Here is a 22,942-nt window from a genome sequence, read left to right as displayed (position 1 = left end):
GTACAACTCATGTTTTTCTGGTACTTCTACAGATATAGCTCTGGCTACTAATGACACTTCATTGAAGAACTGGAATGATGATAGTGGTGACTGATGAATATGAATCTAATGGAAAACTGCAGAAGTAGTAAAAAAAAAAAATTAAGACTACCCCTTTTAAAAGACTAATGAAAGTAATGAGAGTCCATTAAAACATGAAAACTGAATTTGATTTTATTACTAAGAAACAAAGGTTTCATATTACAATTCAGGTACGATTGAGACCAATACCTTTCCAGTGTGCTAAAAATATAACACAGACTTGAGATTTCAGTGCAATAATATTAGGCTTATTATTTGCCAACATTCTTCATCATCTTATGTGTTTTTTCATAAGCAGCCTTAAAATCTTTACCTCATCCTGTATCAGTTCATCAATACCTTCTTGGATGTCAGTATTCTCCTGGTTGGTGCAGAGACAATTTTTTAAGACAGCAAGGACGGCAAGGGCCTTTTCAGCAGCCTCCTTATCAGTGCTATTCTGCAAAGGATTGTCTAGATAAGAATCCAAATTTGGCACAACGCCTTCTAAAAGCTGTACTATCTCTAAGAAACGTCTCATAGCTGCAGGTTCTTCCTCTGGAACTTCAACATTTTCTTCTTCTGTATCATCTACAGGTTCCTCCTCTTTTTCATCGTTTTCAGTATCATTAATATACTCCTCCTCATCTTTCTCCTCATTATAAATTGGTATGCTTTCTATATTTTGATTAAGACTATTAATGCTGTTTGCAATATCTTCGTCACTCACTTCTGTAGTGTAATTGGATTCATACAGTTCTTGCGTAGGCTTTAAATTTGACTGTACTGAAATACTGAGAGATGGAATTTGAGTGGTAGTGTCTGACTGAAATTCTTGTGACATCTCTGCCGTTACAGACATTACAGTTTGTGTTGTAGTCTGTGTGAAATCAGGTTGTGTTTCTTCAGTAGTATTTATGTCAATGATATACACGTGTTGGTTTTCATTTATATCATATGTTTTTGATCCATTGGTTTCTGTAATGCTTTCAAGCAAGGTCTGAAGAATATGCCGAAGTTGTTTCAGTGTTTTTTGCTCTTCAACTTTTAGTTTCATGTTAACGAATGAACGAGGTTCTGAAAGACAAAGAATACAAAATTATCATACACATTTGACATGAAAAACAGTATCTTTGTTTCTAAGAGATTCCACTAACTAAACACTTATCCTTTACAGCACTAGCCCCGACCCATCTTTCCGCTATATATAGGAACTGAATCCTCATTCAACAAATTTAAGTCCTCCCTTAAAGACTACCTTTTCTCCCAGGCCTTCTTGATGCTCTCATCCCCTCTCTTTAGCCTATCCCAACGTTGCTGGCAGCTGAAATGAGTTAGAATAGCTGGTCTTGCTCCTTGACTTTCTGTGGTAAAAGCAGTTAGTTTAAAAGAGGTTTGGATAGCTTCCATAAAGAAAAGTCCATAAGCCATTATTAAGATGGCCTTGGGGAAAATCCACAGTTTATTTTTAGGATAAGCAGCATAAAATGTATTGTACTGTTTTGGGATCTTGCCAGGTACATGTAGGCTGGATTGGCCACTGCTGGAAACAGGATTCTGACCTTGATGGACCTGGTTGTACTTATGGTTAACTCTTCCTTATACTCCTGGCACAGTAATATTGTAACCTTCCTTTTGTTGTCCTCCTACTATGGCTCATGTTGTAACATAGTGGCAGATAAAGACCTGAATGGTCCATCTAGAGGTGTATTTTCAAAGCACTTAGACTTACAAAGTTCCATAGTAACCTATGGAACTTTGTAAGTCTAAGTGCTTTGAAAATGAGCCCCCTAGTCTGCCCAACAAGAAAAACTCATTTTACATGAGTGCACTAAAACCACGGCAAGCTCCGCCTACTACTGGCAAGCTATGCCTACTGGCTTCAGCTCATATAGGGTCTGTTTACTAAGCTGCGGGGAAAAAAAGGCCTTGCACTGGCAGTGGTGGCTGTTTTTCCCACATGTGCAAAGGGGAAAAGGATAGTGATAGGAGTGTACTACCGTCCGCCTGGCCAGGACGAACAGACGGATGCGGAAATGTTAAAGGAAATCAGGGACGCAAACAAACTGGGCAACACAATAATAATGGGGGATTTCAATTACCCGCATATAGACTGGGTTAATGTAACATCTGTACACGCAAGGGACATAAGATTTCTTGATGAAATCAAGGACAGCTTCATGGAACAGCTAGTTCAGGAGCCGACAAGAGAAGGAAAAATACTAGACTTAGTCCTTAGTGGTGCTCATGATCTAGAGCAGGGGGTAACGATACGAGGGCCGCTTGATAACAGTGATCATAATATGATCGGTTTTGATATTGGCATTGAAGGAAGTGAAACTAGGAAATCAAGTACGCTAGCGTTTAACTATAGAAAAGGTGATTACGACAAAATGAGAAAAATGGTGAAAAAAAGACTGAAAGGAGCAGCTCGCAGAGTAAAAAACTTGCATCAGGCGTGGATGCTGTTTAAAAACACCATCCTGGAGGTTCAGGACAAATATATTCCACGTATTAGAAAAAAGGGAAAAAAGACTAAACGTCAGCCGGCGTGGCTAAACAGTAAGATAAAGGAAATCATTAGAGCCAAAAAACAATCCTTCAGAAAGTGGAGAAGAGAACCAACTGAAAGTAACAGGATAGATCATAAGGAATGCCAAGCCAAATGCAAAGCGGAGATAAGGAGGGCAAAAAAGGACTTTGAGAAGAAATTAGCGTTGGAAGCAAAAATACATAGTAAAAATTTTTTTAGATACATTAAAAGCAGGAAACCGGCCAAAGAGTCGGTTGGGCCGCTGGACGAAAATGGTGTTAAAGGGGCGATCAAGGAGGACAAAGCCGTAGCGGAGAAATTAAATGAATTCTTTGCTTCGGTCTTCACCGAGGAGGATTTGGGGGGGGGACACCGGTGCCGGAAAGAATATTTGAAGCGGGGGAGTCGGAGAAACTAAACAAATTCTCTGTAACCTTGGAGGATGTAATGGGTCAGTTCAGCAAGCTGAAGAGTAGTAAATCACCGGGACCTGATGGTATTCATCCCAGAGTATTAATAGAACTAAAAAATGAACTTGCGGAGCTACTGTTAGAAATATGCAATCTGTCCCTAAAATCGAGTGTAGTACCGGAAGACTGGAGGGTAGCCAATGTTACTCCGATTTTTAAGAAGGGTTCCAGAGGAGATCCGGGAAATTATAGACCGGTGAGTCTGACGTCGGTGCCGGGCAAGATGGTGGAGGCTATTATTAAGAATAAAATTGCAGAGCATATACAAAAACATGGACTGATGAGACAAAGTCAGCACGGATTTAGTGAAGGGAAGTCTTGCCTCACCAATCTAATGCATTTTTTTGAGGGGGTAAGCAAACATGTGGACAATGGGGAGCCGGTTGATATTGTATATCTGGATTTTCAGAAGGCGTTTGACAAAGTGCCGCACGAAAGACTCCTGAAGAAATTGCAGAGTCATGGAATCGGAGGTAGGGTATTATTATGGATTAAGAACTGGTTGAAAGATAGGAAGCAGAGAGTAGGATTGCGTGGCCAGTATTCTCAGTGGAGGAGGGTTGTTAGTGGGGTCCCGCAGGGGTCTGTGCTGGGTCCGTTGCTTTTTAATGTATTTATAAATGACCTAGAGATGAGAATAACTAGTGAGGTAATTAAATTCGCCGATGACACAAAATTATTCAGGGTCGTCAAGTCGCAGGAGGAATGTGAACGATTACAGGAGGACCTTGCGAGACTGGGAGAATGGGCGTGCAAGTGGCAGATGAAGTTCAATGTTGACAAGTGCAAAGTGATGCATGTGGGTAAGAGGAACCCGAATTATAGCTACGTCTTGCAAGGTTCCGCGTTAGGAGTTACGGATCAAGAAAGGGATCTGGGTGTCGTCGTCGATGATACGCTGAAACCTTCTGCTCAGTGTGCTGCTGCGGCTAGGAAAGCGAATAGAATGTTGGGTGTTATTAGGAAGGGTATGGAGTCCAGGTGTGCGGATGTTATAATGCCGTTGTATCGCTCCATGGTGCGACCGCACCTGGAGTATTGTGTTCAGTACTGGTCTCTGTATCTCAAAAAAGATATAGTAGACTTGGAAAAGGTACAGCGAAGGGCGACGAAAATGATAGTGGGGATGGGACGACTTTCCTATGAAGAGAGGCTGAGAAGGCTAGGGCTTTTCAGCTTGGAGAAGAGACGGCTGAGGGGAGATATGATAGAAGTGTATAAAATAATGAGTGGAATGGATCGGGTGGATGTGAAGCGACTGTTCACGCTATCCAAAAATACTAGGACTAGAGGGCATGAGTTGAAGCTACAGTGTGGTAAATTTAAAACGAATCGGAGAAAATTTTTCTTCACCCAACGTGTAATTAGACTCTGGAATTCGTTGCCGGAGAACCTGGTACGGGCGGTTAGCTTGACGGAGTTTAAAAAGGGGTTAGATAGATTCCTAAAGGACAAGTCCATAGACCGCTATTAAATGGACTTGGAAAAATTCCGCATTTTTAGGTATAACTTGTCTGGAATGTTTTTACGTTTGGGGAGCGTGCCAGGTGCCCTTGACCTGGATTGGCCACTGTCGGTGACAGGATGCTGGGCTAGATGGACCTTTGGTCTTTCCCAGTATGGCACTACTTATGTACTTATGTACTTATGCCAAGGCCCTTTTTCCTGCAGCCAGTAACCCCCCGCCCAAAAAAAAAAATGGCTACACGGTGAGATAACTCTCACTGCATGGCCATGTGGCGGGAAGCAGTTACTGCCACCCATTGAGGTGGTGATAAGGGCTCAAGTGCTAACTGGGCAGCACCCGGTGAAGCTCATTATCACTGGGTTACCACCCTGCAAGCCATTTCCGATGGTTTCCTTCTTCCCCCAGAAATGGCACGTGTTCAGGGCGGGACTACCGCTGGTGGCTGTGTTGGGCTGGCGGTAGTACTGCCAATCTGTAAAAAGGCCTCATAAACTAGATAGGTTCACTTAGAATCACTGCCTCTGTTTTTACCCATCCTTTTCCTCCATTTTATTCTGTAAACCACTTAGATGAATGTTCTGATTTGTAGTGTATCAATCAAACACATAAAAGGCGAGTGTCGTACTCACTCGCAAATGCGCAGTAGAGACTTCCCTCTCTGCCTCGCCCCTGCATCAATACGTGATGAGGGGGGCGGGACAGAGCGGGAAGTCTCTACTGCGGATGCCGCAGACGTACTCGCAACCGCTCCGCCCTCCCCCCCGAGGTCACTGCTACCGCTCCCCCCACCCGGAGTTGCCGCCACCGCCGCCCCTCCACCTGGCCCGAGCACTGTCTTTCTTATTGAACTTACATCGCACCATGCAGACGCAGCAGGCACATCAGCAAAGCTGCCGTTGGGACGGGCTTCCTTCTCTGCCTGTGTCCCGCCCTCGCCGCGTTACGTCACACGAGGGCGGGACACAGGCAGAGAAGGAAGCCCGTCCCGATGGCAGCTTTGCTGATGTGCCTGCTACGTCTGCGTGGTGCGATGTAAGTTCAATAACAGACAGTGCTCGGGCCGAGGGGGGGGGGGCGGAGCAGCGGCGACCTCGGGGGGGGGGGGGGGGGCCTCAGAACCAACTAGCCTGTTTACATGGGCTCAACGACTAGTTAAATAAGAATTAGAATTATTTATACAGCACCTTTATCCAAGGTGGATATACAAAAAAACCCCCATAAAAATCCCACATACATAAAGAGTGTGTGTGTGTGTGGGGGGGGGGGGGGGAGCCTAGGCCCCCCTGTGGCTACACTACTGCCCCCATCAGACGAGTATTCTAGCAACCACCAACCTCCCTGTGAAAAAGCATTTTCTAGTGTTACCCCTAAGTCTATCTCCCTGCAACCTCAATTGATGTCCTCTAGTTCTACTGCTTCCTTGATCTATTTGTGTATTAATACCTTTCAAGTATTTAAACGTCTATATCATATCACCCCTGGTCTTGCATTCCTCTAGGACAAGGGTTCTCAACCCAGTCCTTGGGACACATCAAGCCAGTTAGGTTTTCAGGTTACACACAGTAAATATTCATGAGATATATTTGGATACAATAGAAGCAGCACATGCAAATTTATCACATGCATGTTCTTTGTGGATATCTTGAAAACCAAACACGCTTGGTGTGTCCAGAAGGCTAGGCTGAGAACTTTTGCTCTAGTGGAATGGAAGGACAGGGGAGATATGATACGGACATTGCCATACTGAAGGTCCATCAAGTCCAGTATCCTGTTTCCAACAATGGCCAACCCAGGTCACAAGTACCTGGCAAGATCCCAAAACAGTACATTTTATGCTGCTTATCCCAGAAATAGGCAGTGGATTTTCCCAAGTCCACTTTAATAATGGCTTATGGACTTTTCTTTAAGGAAGATATCCAAACCTTTTTAAACCCTGCTAAGCTAACTGCTTTTACCATATTATCTGGCAATGAAATCCAGAGTTTAATTACATGTTGAGTGAAGAAATATTTTCTCTGATTTGTTTTAAATTTACTACTTTGTAACTTCATTGCGTGCCCCCTAGTCCTAGTAATTTTGGAAAGAGTAAACAAGTGATTCACTTCTATACGTTCCATCCCACTCATTATTTTATAGACCTCTATCATATTTCTCCAAGCTGAAAAGCCAGAGCCACTTTAGCCTTTCCTCATAGGGAAGTCGTCCCATCCCCTTTATCATTTTCGTCACCCTTCTCTGTACCTTTTCTAATTCCATTATATCTTTTTTGAGATGTGGTGACCGGAATTGCATACAGTACTCAAGGTTCAGTCGAACCATGGAACAATACACAGGCATTATAGCATCCTCATTTTTATTTTCCATTCCTTTCCTAATAATACCTAACATTCTATTTTCTTTCTTTGCCACCGCTGCACACTGAGCAGAGGGTTTCAACGTATCGTCAATGATCACACCTAGAGCCTTTTCTTTTTAATGTTTATTTATATTTATTGAACATACACAAATCGCACAGAAATAATTGTGAACAAACAGTATCGCCACTTCCCTCTGCAACATCAACATTAATTTTTGTTTTGTTTCTATTACTCTGTAATCCCCTTATATGCCCCTTACCCCCTCCCCCTCCCTCTACCCCCTTTCTCCCACTTAGTTAATTATCAAGGCAGGGTCCGGCTGCGCCGACCACTCAATATATGAGTCCCATGTTCGATGATACACTACCAGGCGACCTTGTCGCATCGCCGTTAGCTTAGACATTAGGTGAATGTAGTCCAGTTTCCTTATAACAGTCCTGAGTCCCGGCAGAGTTTGTTGTTTCCATGCTGCTGCTAGCACTAACTTGCCAGCCACCAATATCTGGGTAGCCAGCTGATACATATATTTTTTGGACCCCTGGGGTCGCATATGCAAAAGGCAAAAGTCCATTGTCATAGGAAAGTCTGATTTCGTTATGCTTATAATCAACCTCACCACTCCTGTCCAATACTGTTGAGCATGAGGACAGGCCCACCATATATGAGCCATATCTCCTAACATTTCACATTGACGCCAACAGAGAGCCGACCCCCCTTTAAACATTTTAGCTAATCTCTGTACACCTAGAGCCTTTTCCTGGTGACTCTTGCAATTTTTCACAGTCCTCTTGCAATAATTTTGAATAACTTTCTGTCGTCAGCAAATTTAATTACCTCACTAGTTATTCCCATATCTAGATCATTTATAAATATGTTAAAAAGCAGCAGTCCCAGCACAGACCCCTGCAGAACCCCACTATCAACTCTTCTCCATTGAGAATACTGACCATTTAACCCTACTTTCTGCTGTCCTTGCATTTCAGCCTCTTGCCCCCAATCACATACAGTTCCTTTGGATTTCTACACCTCATGAGCATCACTCAGCACTTTGCAATAACTTTTAACTGCCAAACATTAGATCATTCTTCTAATTTTTTGTAGATAACACTCCCTCTGAGGTATGCACTCTGTTGCAAATCTTCATGTCATCTGCAAAAAGGTAAACTTCCTTCTAACCCTTCAGCAGTGTTGCTCACAAATATATTTTTGATCAAGACAAAGCCAACATGGATTTAACCATGGGAATTGCTTCACTAATCTGCTACCTTTCTTTCAAGGGGTGAACAAAACATGTGGATAAAGGTGAGCCAGCTGATATTGTGTATTTGGGTATTCAGAAGGCAATTGCCAAAGTATCTCATGAACCACTCCTGAGGAAATTAAAAAGTCATAGGATAGGAGGCAGGGTCCTATTGTGTACTAAGAACTGTTAGAAGACAGAAAACAGAGAGTAGGGTTAAATGATCAATATTCTCAACAGAGAAGGGAACATAGTGGGATCTGTGCTGAGACTGCTGCTTTTTAAAAAATATTTATAAATAATCTGGAAAAAGGAACAACAAGTGAGATGATCAAATTTGCTGACAACACTGAATTATTCAAAGTAGTTAAATCACAAAAGAATTGTGAAAAATTGCAAGAGGACTTCATGAAACTGGGCACCCAAATGGCAGACTACATTTATTTATTTATTGCATTTGTATCCCACATTTTCCCACCTCTTTGCAGGCTCAATGTGGCTTACAATATATCATGAGTAGTGGAAGTATATAAGAAAATCGACATTTAGTATTGCAAAAAGATCTTGGGCAAACATGATAATGATAAAGCATGATGATAGTATAACAGCAAATATCGTAAGGCAGGTCTGGATAAATGTGTAGGAGTTCACATTTGTTGATCTTTGTGGTATGCCTTGTTGAAGAGATGGGTCTTCAATAGTTTGTGGAAGTTAGTTAGTTCATAGATCATTTTTAAGTTACGCGGCAGCGCGTTCCAGAATTGTGTGCTCAAGTAGGAAAAGGTTGATGCATGCGTTAGTTTATACTTTAGACCTTTGCAGTTGGCGAAGTGAAGATTAAGGAATGTGTGGGATGTTTTTTTAGCGTTCCTGGGTGGTAAGTCTATCAGGTCTGACATGTAGGCTGGAGCATCTCCATGAATGATTTTGTGAACTAGGGTACATATTTTGAACGTGATGCGTTCTTTGAGTGGGAGCCAGTGTAGCTTTTCACGTAGGGGTTTAGCACTTTCATATTTTGTTTTGCAGAATATGAGTCTGGCTGCAGTGTTCTGGGCTGTCTGAAGTTTCTTGATTATTTGCTCTTTGCAGCCAGCACAGAGTGCATTGCAATAGTCTAGATGGCTGAGTACCATTGATTGTACTAGGTTACGGAAGACGGTCCTTGGGAAGAAAGGTCTTACTCTTTTTAATTTCCACATTGCATGGAACATCTTCTTGGTTGTATTTTTCGCGTGATTTTCAAGTGTTAGGTGACGATCAATCGTAACTCCAAGAATTTTTAGGGTGTCCGAAATTGGAAGATTCAGTTTTGGTGTGTTAATGGTGGTGAATTTGTTCGTGTTATATTGAGAGGTGAGTATTAGGCATTGGGTTTTTTCTGCATTGAGTTTCAGCTGAAATGCATCCGCCCATGAATGCATGATATGTAGGCTCTGGTTGATATCATTGGAGATTTCCTTTAAATCTTGTTTAAATGGGATATAGATCGTTACGTCGTCTGCGTATATGTATGGGTTGAGGTTTTGGTTTGATAGTAGTTTGGCCAAGGGTATCATCATTAAGTTGAATAAGGTCGGCGAGAGGGGGGGATCCCTGTGGAACTCCACATTCAGGTATCCATGTGGCTGATGTAGTCGAGTTAGATGTCACTTGGTATGATCGTGTGGTTAGGAACCCTTTGAACCAATTGAGAATGTTGCCTCCAATTCCGAAGTACTCTAGGATATGTAATAGTATTCCGTGATCAACCATGTCGAAGGCGCTGGACATGTCAAATTGTAGGAGTAGTACGTTCTTGCCAGTTGCAATCAATTGTTTGAATTTAGTCATGAGAGTAACTAGTACTGTTTCAGTGCTGTGGTTAGACCGAAATCCTGACTGGGAGTCGTGTAGTATTGAGAATTTGTTTAAATAGTTTGTGAGTTGTGTGGTCACCATTCCTTCCATTAGTTTAGTTATTAAGGGAATGGATGCTACTGGTCTGTAGTTGGTTAGTTCACTCGTACTTTTCTTTGCGTCTTTGGGTATGGGGGTGAGTAGAATATTTCCTTTCTCCTTTGGGAAGAGTCCATTTTGTAACATATAGTTCAAATGGTTCGTTAGGTCTGTTATGAATTGTTGAGGGGCATATGTCATAAGGTTGTTTGGGCAAATGTCTAATTTGCAATGAGATTTGGCGAATCTTTTGAGCGTGTGGGAGATGAGATCCTCCGATAGTATCTCGAAGTTGGTCCAGGTTCTGTCTGCTGGGTATACACCAGGGTCTGGATCTAGACATTCAAGGAGATCGGTGTAGTCAATGTTGCTGACAGGTATTTTAAGTCGCAGTTTTATGATTTTCTCATTGAAGTATTTCGCGAGATTGTCTGCACCTGGTGTATCTTTGCTGTTGGTTGTGACTGGTGTAGTATCTAGTAGTTGATTCATGAGTTGGAACAAATGTGAACAAAAGCAGAGTGATGCATGTAAGGGAGGAGGAATCCAAACTACAGTTATGTGATGAGTCTCCACGTTAGGAGACACCACACAGGAAATGGATGTAGGTGTCATCTTTGACAATAGGTTGACTGGCTAAGAAAGCAAATAAAATGTTAGGAATTATCAGGAAAGGAATAGAGAACAAAACTGAGAATACTCTAATACCTTTGTATTTCAAACACTTGTGTAACCAACACCAATATACTAGTATTAGGAGACATTAACCTCCACCTAGAAGACCCAAACTCTACCAACGCACGAGAATGCAAGGAATTTCTCCACTCATGGGATCTTAAATGGCCACACATGCAAGCAACCCATGTCAAAGGGCACACACTCGACCTCATCTCACACAATCTGTCCACAGACCAGAACCTAATAATAACAGAAATTAAATGGACAGAAACACCATGGACACCACTACAAACTAAACCTATCCCTAAAATGGCGGAAAAGGGGTTCACACCGTATACAAGAACACACAACCTACTGCACAAGAGGCCAAATAGACTAGGAAACATTCTGGCAACAGATATACAAAAACAAATGGACAGCATAAATGGACTCTATATACTACCTCTCAGAATTGGATAAAAGATGCATACTGGACAAAATACATAGTAACATAGTAGATGACGGCAGAAAAAGACCTGCACGGTCCATCTAGTCTGCCCACGATAAACTCATATGTGTATACCTTACCTTGATTTGTACCTGTCTTTTTCAGGGCACAGACTGTATAAGTCTGTCCAGCAGTATTCCCCGCCTCCCAACCACCAGTCCCGCCTCCCATCACCGGCTCTGGCACAGACTCCGTATAAGTCTGCCCTCCCCTATCCTAGCCTCTCAACCACCAACCCCTCTTCCCCCCGCCACCCAATTTCAGCTAAGCACCCTTATGAACAAGAACCTCACATAGACACAACTCGATACCGTGGTTCAACGAAGAACTGAAAAAAAATAAAAACACAATCCAGGAAACTCGAACGAGCTTGGAAAAAAATAAAAGATGAACACACACTCAACGCATGGAAACAAATACAAAGAAAATACAAATACGCAATAAGACAGACCAAAAGGTCATACTATAAAACTCAAATAGGGCCAGATTACAAAGACACGAAGAAATTATACCAACTCGTGAACAAACTACTAGACGTCACCTTGGTCACCACAACCAATACAGACATCCCATCTGCAGACAACCTTGCTAAATACTTCAATGAAAAAATTGCAAACCTACGTAACACGCTACCTCAGGACAACACCGATATCGAAAATTTCATCACTGGCTTGGACCCAACCCCTGGTGAATACCCAGCAGACCAAACCTGCTCAAACTTCGCTCTCCTCACCGCGGAAACAGTCACCCAGGCAATTAATATGTTCTCCAACTCTCACTGTAAATTGGATACCTGCCTCAGCTACCTAATAAAATCCACCCCCCACCGCTTCATAGCAGACCTTAAATCCCACTTAAACTACATGCTTCAACAAGGTCTCTTCTCTAAGGAAAATGGCAACATCCTACTCACCCCAATACCAAAAGATCCCAAGAAAAAAAATCAAACAAAATCACTAACTACTGCCCAGTAGCAACAATCCCACTGGTGGTCAAACTGATGGAAAGCATGGTAACCAAACAACTTACTGATTATATAAACAAATTCACAACATTACATGACTCACAATCAGGATTTCGCCCCCTCCATAGCACTGAAACAGTACTAATTACCCTCTCCTAGCCAAATTCAAGCAGGAAATAGCAACAAGCAAAAGCATACTTCTCCAATTCGACATGTCTAGTGTGTTCGACATGGTAAACCATAAAATACTACTAAGACTCCTAAATTACTTCAGGATTGGCGGACACATACTTAGTTGGATCAAGGGTTTCCTAACCACTAGAACATATCAAGTGAAATCAAGCTCAAACATATCACCACCGTGGAAAGCAGAATGCGGAGTACCTTAAGGATCACCACTATCACCGATCCTTTTCAACCTAATGATGACCCCACTAGCCAAATCCTTATCCAACCGAGGCCTTAACCGTTTCATCTATGCAGACGATGTCACAATATACATTCCTTACAAACGTGACCTGACAGAAATCACCAACGAAATCAAGCTCAGCTTGAATATCATGGACTCATGGGCAAACGCATTTCAACTAAAACTCAACAAAGAAAAAACACACTGTCTCATCCTCTCATCCCAATACAATACGAACAAACCCACAAACACCCCAGATTATACCCTCCCTATCTCAGACAGCCTAAAAATTCTCAGTGTTACAATTGACCGTAACCTCACACTAGAGAACCAAGTGAAATCTACAACAAAGAAAATGTTCCACTCAATGTGGAAACTCAAACGCGTGAAACCATTCTTCCCGAAGGAAACATTTCATAACTTGATACAATCAATGGTACTAAGCCATGTAGACTACTACAACGGAATTTATGCGGGATGCAAAGAACAAATTATAAAGAAACTTCAGACCGCTCAAAACACGGCAGCCAGGCTTATATTTGGAAAAACACGATTCGAAAGCGCCAAACCCCTCAGAGAAAAACTGCACTGGCTCCCAATCAAAGAACGTATTGCTTTCAAAATCTGCACCCTGGTTCATAAAATTATCTACGGCGAAGCCCCAGGATATATGACAGACCTCATAGACCTACCAACCAGAAACACAACAGGATCAACACGAACATACCTAAATCTCCACTACCGAAGTTGCAAAGGACTCAAATACAAATCAGAGGAAAATCCTGGAGAAGGACCGCGATGGACTGGAAATAGTACAATTGAGAATGAAGTGGATAGAGCACCGTTCACGGAAGAAAGTGTGTATCAACAACTTGAAAAGCTAAAGGTGGACAAAGCCATGGGACCGGACGGGATCCACCCCAGGATATTGAGGGAGCTCAGAGAGGTTTTGGCGGGTCCTCTTAAAGATTTGTTTAATATATCCTTGCAGACGGGAAAGGTTCCGAGGGATTGGAGAACGGCAGAGGTGGTCCCTCTTCACAAGAGTGGTGATAGGGAAGAAGCTGGAAACTACAGGCCGGTAAGCCTCACTTCGGTTATTGGAAAAGTAATGGAAGCGATGCTGAAGGAAAGGATAGCGAATTTCCTGGAAGCCAATAAGTTGCAAGAACCGAGACAACATGGTTTTACGAAAGGGAAATCGTGCCAAACGAATCTCATTGAGGTCTTTGATTGGCTGACAGAAGAATTGAATCAGGGACGAGCTATGGATGTAATCTACATAGATTTCAGCAAAGCTTTTTACACGGTTCCCCACAGGAGGCTCTTAAATAAACTAGAGGGGCTGAAGATAGGACCTGAAATGGTGAACTGGATTAGGAACTGGTTGACGGACAGACACCAGAGGGTGGTGGTGAATGGAATTCGCTCGGAGGAGGGAAAGGTGAGTAGTGGAGTGCCTCAGGGATCGGTGCTGGGGCCGATTCTGTTCAATATATTTGTGAGTGACATTGCCGAAGGGTTAGAAGGTAAAGTTTGACTATTTGCGGATGGATACTAAGATCTGTAACAGAGTGGACACCCGGGAGGGAGTGGAAAACATGAAAAAGGATCTTAAGAAGCTAGAAGAATGGTCTAAGGTTTGGCAATTAAAATTCAATGCGAAGAAATGCAAAGTGATGCACTTAGGGAATAGAAATCCTCGGGAGACGTATGTGTTAGGCGGGGAGAGTCTGATAGGTACGGGTGGAGAGAGGGATCTTGGGGTGATAGTATCTGAGGATTTGAAGGCGACGAAACAGTGTGACAAGGCAGTGGCCGTAGCTAGAAGGTTGTTAGGCTGTATAGAGAGAGGTGTGACCAGCAGAAGAAAGGGGGTGTTGATGCCCCTGTATAAGTCGTTGGTGAGGCCCCATCTGGAGTATTGTGTTCAGTTTTGGAGGCCGTATCTTGTTAAGGATGTAAAAAGAATTGAAGCGGTGCAAAGAAAAGCTACGAGAATGGTATGGGATTTGCGTTACAAGACGTATGAGGAGAGACTTGCTGAACTAAACATGTACACTCTGGAGGAAAGGAGAAACAGGGGTGATATGATACAGACGTTCAAATATTTGAAAGGTATTAATCCACAAACGAACCTTTTCCGGAGATGGGAAGATGGTAGAACGAGAGGACATGAAATGAGATTGAAGGGGGGCAGACTCAAGAAAAATGTCAGGAAGTATTTTTTCACGGAGAGAGTAGTGGATGCTTGGAATGCCCTCCCACGGGAGGTGGTGGAAATGAAAACGGTAACGGAATTCAAACATGCGTGGGATAAGCATAAAGGAATCCTGTGCCGAAGGAATGGATCCTCAGGAGCTTAGTCAAGATCGGGAGGCGGGGCTAGTGGTTGAGAGGCAGGGATAGTGCTGGGCAGACTTATACGGTCTGTGCCAGAGCCTGTGGTGGGAAGCGGGACTGGTGGTTGGGAGGCAGGGATAATGCTGGACAGACTTGTACGGTCTGTGCCAGAGCCGGTGGTGGGAAGCGGGACTGGTGGTTGGGAGGCAGGGATAGTGCTGGGCAGACTTATACGGTCTGTGCCCTGAAGAGCACAGGTACAAATCAAAGTAGGGTATACACAAAAAGCAGCAAATATGAGTTATCTTGATGGGCAGACTGGATGGACCGTGCAGGTCTTTTTCTGCCGTCATCTACTATGTTACTATGTAACCTATTCATCCAGCTTTTCCTACATAAGCACACTACTATGGAACGCATTACCAAAAGCTGTGAAAACAACTTATGATCTAAACTTCCGGAAATCATTAAAAACTAACCTGTTCAAAAAGGCATACCCTACCGACCCAACTTAAATGCCTGTACCCTGCAACACAACAAAACCAAAGCTCGTAATGGACATATAATAACTCTTCCTCTCTACGATTCTCTAATGTGTCTGTACACACAAACTTATTCTACCACAACATTACTGTATTTGTTCATACTGGAATTGGTGAACGCCTTTACGGTACTATGTAAGCTACATTGAGCCTGCAAATAGGTGGGAAAATGTGGGATACAAATGTAACAAATAAATAAATAAATGTACTTATATTGAATAGAACTGCTCCAGCACCAATCCCTGAGGCACTCCACTACTCACCTTTCTTTCCTCTGAGTGAATTCCGTTTATCATCACCCTCCGTCATCTGCCAGTCCACCAGTTGCTAATCCAATTCATCACTTTGAGTCCTAATTACAGCTTGCTCAGTTTATTCATGAGCCTTCTATGAGGAACTGTATCAAAGGCTTTGTTGAAATAGGCTACATCTAGCGCATGTTCTAGATCCAGTTCTCTGGTAACCTAGCCAAAGAAATCAAATTCATTTGGCATGATTTTTCTTTTGTAAAACTATGTTGCCTCGGATCGTGCAACCTGTTGGATTGTAGAAGGTTCACTACTTTTCCAACCACCAAAATGAAGATTACCGGCCTATAGTTTCCCTACTTCTCCGTCATCCTTTTTGTGAAGAGGGACAACATCCACACTTTTCCAATCCTGTGGAATCTCTCCCATCTCCAAAGATTTATTAAACATTTAAGAGGACCCACCAGAACCTCTCTGAGGTCCCTCAATATTCTGGGATGTATTCTCTGCTACTTATCATTTCTATAGCACTACTAGACGTACACAGTGCTGTACAGTTTAACATGAAACACAGTAACATAGTAGATGACGGCAGAAAAAGACCTACACGGTCCATCCAGTCTGCCTAACAAGATAAACTCATATGTGCTACTTTTTGTGTATACCTTACCTTGATTTGTATCTGCCATTTTCAGGGCACAGACCTTAGAAATCTTGCCCAGCACTAGCCCCGCCTCCCAACCACCAGCCCTGCCTCCCCCCACCGGCAGATTTGTATCTGCCATTTTCAGGGCACAGACCGTAGAAGTCTTGCCCAGCACTAGCCCCACCGCCCAACCACCAGCCCCGCCTCCCCCCACCGGCTCTGCCACCCAATCTCGGCTAAGCTTCTGAGGATCCATTCCTTCTGAACAGGATTCCTTTATGTTTATCCCACGCATGTTTAAATTCTGTTACCGTTTTCATCACCACCTCCCGCAGGAGGGCATTCCAAGTATCCACCACTCTCTCCATGAAAAAATAGTTCCTGACATTTTTCTTGAGTCTGCCCCCCATCAATCTCGTTTCATGTCCTCTCGTTCTACCGCCTTCCCATCTCCGGAAAAGGTTCGTTTGCGGATTAATACCTTTCAAATATTTGAACGTCTGTATCATATCACCCCTGTTTCTCTTTTCCTCCAGGGTATACATGTTCAGGTCAGCAAGTCTCTCCTCATACGTCTTATGTTTGTGCAGCGCTGCGTACGCTTTGTAGCGCTATAAAAATGCTAAATAGTAATAGTAGTAGTAACACAAATCCCATACCATTCTCGTAGCTTTTCTTTGCACAGCTTCAATTCTTTTTACATCCTTAGCAAGATAAGGCCTCCAAAACTGAACACAATACTCCAGGTGGGGCCTCACCAACGACTTATACAGGGGCATTAAAACCTCTTTTCTTCTGCTCTCTCTATACAGCCTAGCAACCTTCTAGCTACGGCCACCGCCTTGCCACACTGTTTCGTTGCCTTCAGATCCTCAGATACTATCACCCCAAGATCCCTCTCCCTGTCCGTACATATCAGACTCTCACCGCCTAACACATACATCTCCCGTGGATTTCTACTCCCTAAGTGCATCACTTTGCATTTCTTCGCATTGAATTTTAATTGCCAAACCTTAGACCATTCTTCTAGCTTCCGCAGATCCTTTTTCATGTTTTCCACTCCCTCCCGGGTGTCCACTCTGTTACAAATCTTAGTATCATCCACAAAAAGGCAAACTTTACCTTCTAACCCTTCGGCAATGTCATTCACAAATATATTGAACAGACAGTCCCTGCTCGAAACAGCTTACAATCTAATCAAGACAGACAAACAGGCCAAATAAGGGATAAGGGAATTACTAAGGTGGGAAGGATATAAAACATACATGGGTAACATACAAGTGAATAGGGGTTAGGAGTTAAAAGCAGCATACAGGTGGGCTCTTAGCCTAGATTTGAAAATAACCAGAGATGGAGCTTGACATACTAGCTCAGGAAGTCTATTCCAGGCATATGGTGCAGCAAGATAAAAGGAACAGAGGGCTAGATGCACTAAACCTTAACGACCCTCTAACAACCCTTTAACGAAGGAAATTCCTAACCATTGCATGCATTAAAGGCCTTTTTCCTACGAAGCAAGCAGCTAACGAAAACGGAATGCAAACGAGAAACTACCATTGAAATGTGGACAATTCGGAATGCACTAACCATACCGAGGATTGCAACGAATCATTTACCGTCAGAAATTTTATTTGAGCTCAGACCTGTCGTTAAGGCCTGAGCTGTCATCTCCCCGCTGCCCCCTGCACCATAAAAATCCAAGCCGGCATGTTTAAAAAGAAAAGTGAGATACAAACACAAACACGTGGCTCTCCGCTCCCCCCTGCATCACTACAAAACTAAACATACCTCAAAAAAAGATCGGGAGGGGGCAAAGGCGCTTGTCAGAGGCGACCTGTATGGACGGCTTTCCCCGCACCCCCCCAGATGATACAGACACTGCTCCTCACTTCTCCCTGCAGCTTAAAAATCCTGTCTCTCTCTCCTTCTCCCACAGCTTTGAAAATTAACACTCTCTGCTATCCCCTGAAGCCAATTTCCCAGTACTGTAAACAGGCTGCCCCTTCCCCCTCCCTTCTTGTTCCATCACAGTGAAAGAGGTCTTTTGTTACAAAAGGGGGTTTACGAGGGTCGTTCTTTTTAGAGTCATCTTCAACTGCACTCTCCTGCTAGGTCCGGGACCTGCAAGCCTTTATTGCTCTCTGATCTAGCAGGAGAGCTAGATCCGATCCCCCCCTTGCACGCCCCAGTTTGACGTAAGCAACCTATGTAGGTTTAGTACGTTTGTGGCATGCTCAGATCTGCGCATGCTTAAGGGGCAAATTAACGACGGGGATGATACATTGTACTTTTCAATACCGCACCGAACATTTCTGAGCTGTTTTTTTTGTGTATTGTTCATTGTTTCAAATTCGTTAAGCACTTTTACGATTTAGATTTTTTAACGTTTGGTTGATGCATCTAGCCCAGAGTCTGCAGTGGAGTAGAAGGGTATAGATAAGAGAGATTTACCCAATGAATGGAGTTCTCAGGAAGGAGTGTAGGGAGAGATAAGAGTGGAGAGGTACTGAGGAGCTGCAGAGTGAATACACTTGTAAGTCAATAAGAGGAGTTTGAACTGTATGCGGAAACGGATATGCAGCCAATGAAGTGACTTGAGGTTCCACGGCTTTATCCAGTTTCAGTTTCTCAGCTGTTTATAAATAGTGCAATATTTACTCCATTCTCATGTATATCTTTGTCAGCCAATCATGGTCCTTCTCTAGGATATTGTCTGTCAACACAGAAGTATTTGTTTAGCATGATTTTCTTCATCACTCTTCACACAGTGGTTTTCAACATCTTTGAGTCTTACAATTCTATTTCTAGCCTTCCTCCTTTCCCCAACATACCTGAAAAAGTCTTCTCACTTATCTTTATGCAGTACTTTTTTTGTAGGAAAAAAGGTACCGGTACTCCATCCATATCCAGCTTTGCACTCCATTAGATCAAGCTAATACAGCCAGATCTCCACAATTGGTACCATATGTTTCTTGGTACTCAAAGCCACGGCCTTGCAGCTGAACCCCAGAGACTACTTGGGTTACGTGACTTACCCAAATGCCCATGGAACTGAAGTGGGACTGAAAATCAGGCTTCCTCAGTTCCCTACCTACTGCCCTAATTATTAGGCTATTCATTACGAAAGAGCTGGATTAGAGGCTGACCGAATGTCAGTTTCAGTGCCAAATGGGGCCCAAAATCCTTTTTCTGCCTAGTGAAAGCCGAAAATTTGTGCTTTGACCTATTTTTCTCCCTCCCTCCCCTCTGAACTTAAGTTGCCTCTTACCCCCCCCCCCCCCCCACCTACCTATGGCCCCCCCTTTGGGCCTATATTACAATCCCTTGAGGTCTAGGGGTGTGGTAAGGGCAGGTGTGATCTCCAGTCGCTGCTGCCCATGTTGGCTCTTCTCTCAAAATAGTCCCATGGCCTCTAGTGGCAATCTTGTGAGACTGCCGCATGAGGGCACGGCAGTCATTTTGAGAGTAGAGCTGACAAGGACAGGAGCGACTGGGGATAACTGTCACGTCTGTGGCCGTGACCACCCTCAGACTTACCTTGTTCCTGGGGGTCAGCTTCCTAGCTGGCTCCTGTTTCTTCTGTCTGTCCTTTCTGAGCTAGCTCTGGCTCTCTGTGCTGGCTGCATCCAGCAGCATGACACTAATTGCTTCACTATACTGCACCTGTGGGTGTTGCCTGGGTTAGCTCTTTCTCTCTCTGTGTGTGCTGGCTGCTTCCAGCATGACTCTAATTGCTTCACTACACTACACCTGGGTGTGGGAAGCCTCTCTGTGTTTCACTGTGCTTTCTGTCTGCTCTGTGGTTTGTGCCTGAACAGCCTCCGTAGTTACTTAGAGATTGCTGCAGCTGCACCTCTGGTGTTGAAGGGCTTTATTAAGCACTTAGAGACTACAGCCTTTGCAGCGTCTAAGGTCCCTGGTATGTTAGAGTGCTCTGTGCACTGCTGCATTGTCCAGTTCAGTGTGAGTTCCTAGTGTATGATTAGTTAGCTTGGGCACAGCTTTGCTTGTTAGCCTGTGTACAGCTTTCCTAGTTCTCCTGTGTTTGCTTAGTGTGTGTTTCTAGTGTTTGACTGGTTAGCTTGGGCATAGCTTTCCTGTTAGCTTGTGTACAGTTTTCTAGTCTTTTTGTGTTTAGCTTTCTGGTTTTCCCGTGTGTGTTTTCTTTTGCTTCTGGAGCTTCAGCCCTTGTTCTGTCTGTTGCCAGTACTCCTTGATACTGGAGCTCCAGCCATAGTCTCCTTGACCTGACCATTGCTTTGAACCTGACTACTGCTTGCTAGCCGCCCGCCCAAAGACTTGCTTTGAATCTGATTACTGCTTTGCTAGCTGCCTGCCCAGAGACTTTGCTTTGAACCTGACTACTGCTTTGCTAGCCGCCTGCCCAGAGACTTTGCTGTGACCCTGACTACTGCTTTGCTAGCCGCCTGCCCTGAGACTTGCTTTGAACCTGCCTACTGCTGGAACCGGACATTCCCTGCCTGTCTGCCTTGCTTTCACCTAGGTGCCTGGGGGCACTTCTGTATCCTGACTCCTGTTGTTCCTGCCTGCTAGTTCCAGTTCTCCTGTAAGCCCTGCCGGTCACTCAAACCTGAGGGCTCTACCCTCGGGGAACGGTGGCTAAGCGCATGTGAAGCCTAGGTCCAGTGTGTTCCTGTCCAGCAGGTTCCGGTCCCGTGGGTTCCAGTCCAGTGGGCTCCATTCCAGTGTGTTCCAGTCCAGCGGGCCCACTCCAGTGTTCCAGTCCAGCGGACTCCACTCCAGTGCGCACCCGTCCGGTGCATTCCAGTCCTGTGTATTCCTGTGCAGAACTCCAGTCTGGGGTTCCAGTCCAGTCCTGTCTCTACCTTGAAGGTGACCTTGCCTGCCACTGCCGCTCCACGGTAGTGGCCCAAGGACTCACGCACCCAGTGCTCCCGGGGAAGAAGCCTGACAGAATGCCAAGGTCCTCGAGAATGCGACAATAACTCCTGCCCTGACTACACTAAGTACTGCCATACTGGGAAGACCAAGGGTCCATCAAGCCCAGCATCCTGTTTCCAACATTGGCCAATCCAGGTCACAAATACTTGGCAAGATCCCACACTACCAGGGATTGTTAGGTAGGTTGGGGGGGGGGGGTACTCTTTGCATTTTTTTTTTTGCTGCAATGTGAAAGTAACAGAGTATGATCTTGAATGGTAGTTTATGGTAAACAGAGTACGCCAAATAAATGATTTTGATACAAAACTTTAGCAGGAATTTAACTCCATAAATTTGGGACAAAAAGCTCCTTATGAATTAGCCTCTCTGTGGAGATATGGCATCAGCTGTCTCTCCAAATGTGGCGCAAAAGAACCTGTACATCCTTGATTGTTCAGAACCCCGGACCTCAATGGTGGTGGACTCATGTGAAGGTCCATACCCTGAGAGATGAGTCCTGTGGCAGGCGAGACTGCCTGGCAGCCAGAAGGCGATAGGGCCCTGTGCAAGCTGGCTGTGTACCCCTCCTAATCTGCTGCCGAAGGAGGAAGATCAGGAAGCAGGGGCCTAACAAAGCTAGAGGTGTCCCAAGGTCAGTGACGTGTCTTTTAATAGGATGTGCAGCACAGAACACATGGTCATCACTAAACTGCAGTCCAAACTCTCCCTGCCAACCAAAGCAGTCAAATGCTCACAGAGAATGGCCCTACTGCGGCCCTGACACAAGCAAGGCAGAAAGCAGGCAATCACAGTGCACCACGGTGGTTTCTGCCAACTCTTCAACACCTATCATATCTGTGATCCTGTGCACCTCACCTCCCTATCCCTTGAAACTAGAACTCACTTACCGATTACCACACAACTTGCACCATATGGGGATGACCCAGACAGCCTTCTCCGATTGCTGCAAAAAAGCCTGAGCCTCTTCATTATTATTATTCTGACAATAAACTTTATACAAGCAGAGGAAGGAAGCCTAAAGAAAGAAAACAGCCCCACGCTTGACCAATGGGTTTGGAAGGGAAGAAAATGGTGGAAGGGGATAGGGGAGACGAGGACTTCTACAGGACCTTACTCACTGCTCTGGGCAGGGGCCCTATGAATCCTTCACTGCCCCCAAATAACACAGCCCACAGGTCTTGGACACATAGGTTGGAGTCCTGCCTAGGGCTTCCTCCTGACTTGATTAGGGCGAAGGCCACAGACTAATATCTAAGAACCTCACACTATGGTCCCCCAGGGGGTCAAGCCACACATTGCAAGTTCCAGGGCTGCACCACTCCTTATACTGGAGATGACATCACTGAAAGTCAGTGTTCTCTGATTCCATCTGGTGGTTGATGGGCATACCCCAGTTGTTTGGACTGGTCTAGAAGGATGAAGAGCAGCCCTTTATGAAGAAAATTATAAAGATTTAAATAGAAACATTCTAGATAAGAGGTCATCCCCTTATTTGGAAACATTAAAATAGGTGTCAAATCATTCACATAAAAGCAACTATTAAATTTAGCATGTGGGGGAAGTATGCAGGGTATGGCTCATGAATTCTTTCCAACTCATCTATGTGGGGGTGTGTAGCTAGCTGTAATCAAATCAT

General features: G+C 44.1%; 1 protein-coding gene across 1 annotated transcript in view; it reads right to left on the bottom strand.

Annotated features, from left to right (window-relative positions):
- Positions 1–246: 246 nt before the first annotated feature.
- LOC115460700 overlaps positions 247–22,942 on the bottom strand; it is a 177,464-nt gene continuing 154,768 nt past the window's right edge. Inside the window, exon 5 of the mRNA XM_030190469.1 lies at positions 247–1,137. Within this exon, the coding sequence (XP_030046329.1) occupies positions 353–1,117 (765 nt within the window). The 5' untranslated portion in view covers positions 1,118–1,137 and the 3' untranslated portion in view covers positions 247–352. The remainder of the gene's footprint in view (positions 1,138–22,942) is intronic.

Source organism: Microcaecilia unicolor, chromosome 1, assembly GCF_901765095.1.
Source record: "Microcaecilia unicolor chromosome 1, aMicUni1.1, whole genome shotgun sequence".
NCBI classification, from domain to species: Eukaryota; Metazoa; Chordata; class Amphibia; order Gymnophiona; family Siphonopidae; genus Microcaecilia; species Microcaecilia unicolor.
This window is presented reverse-complemented; position numbering and strand designations above follow the sequence as displayed.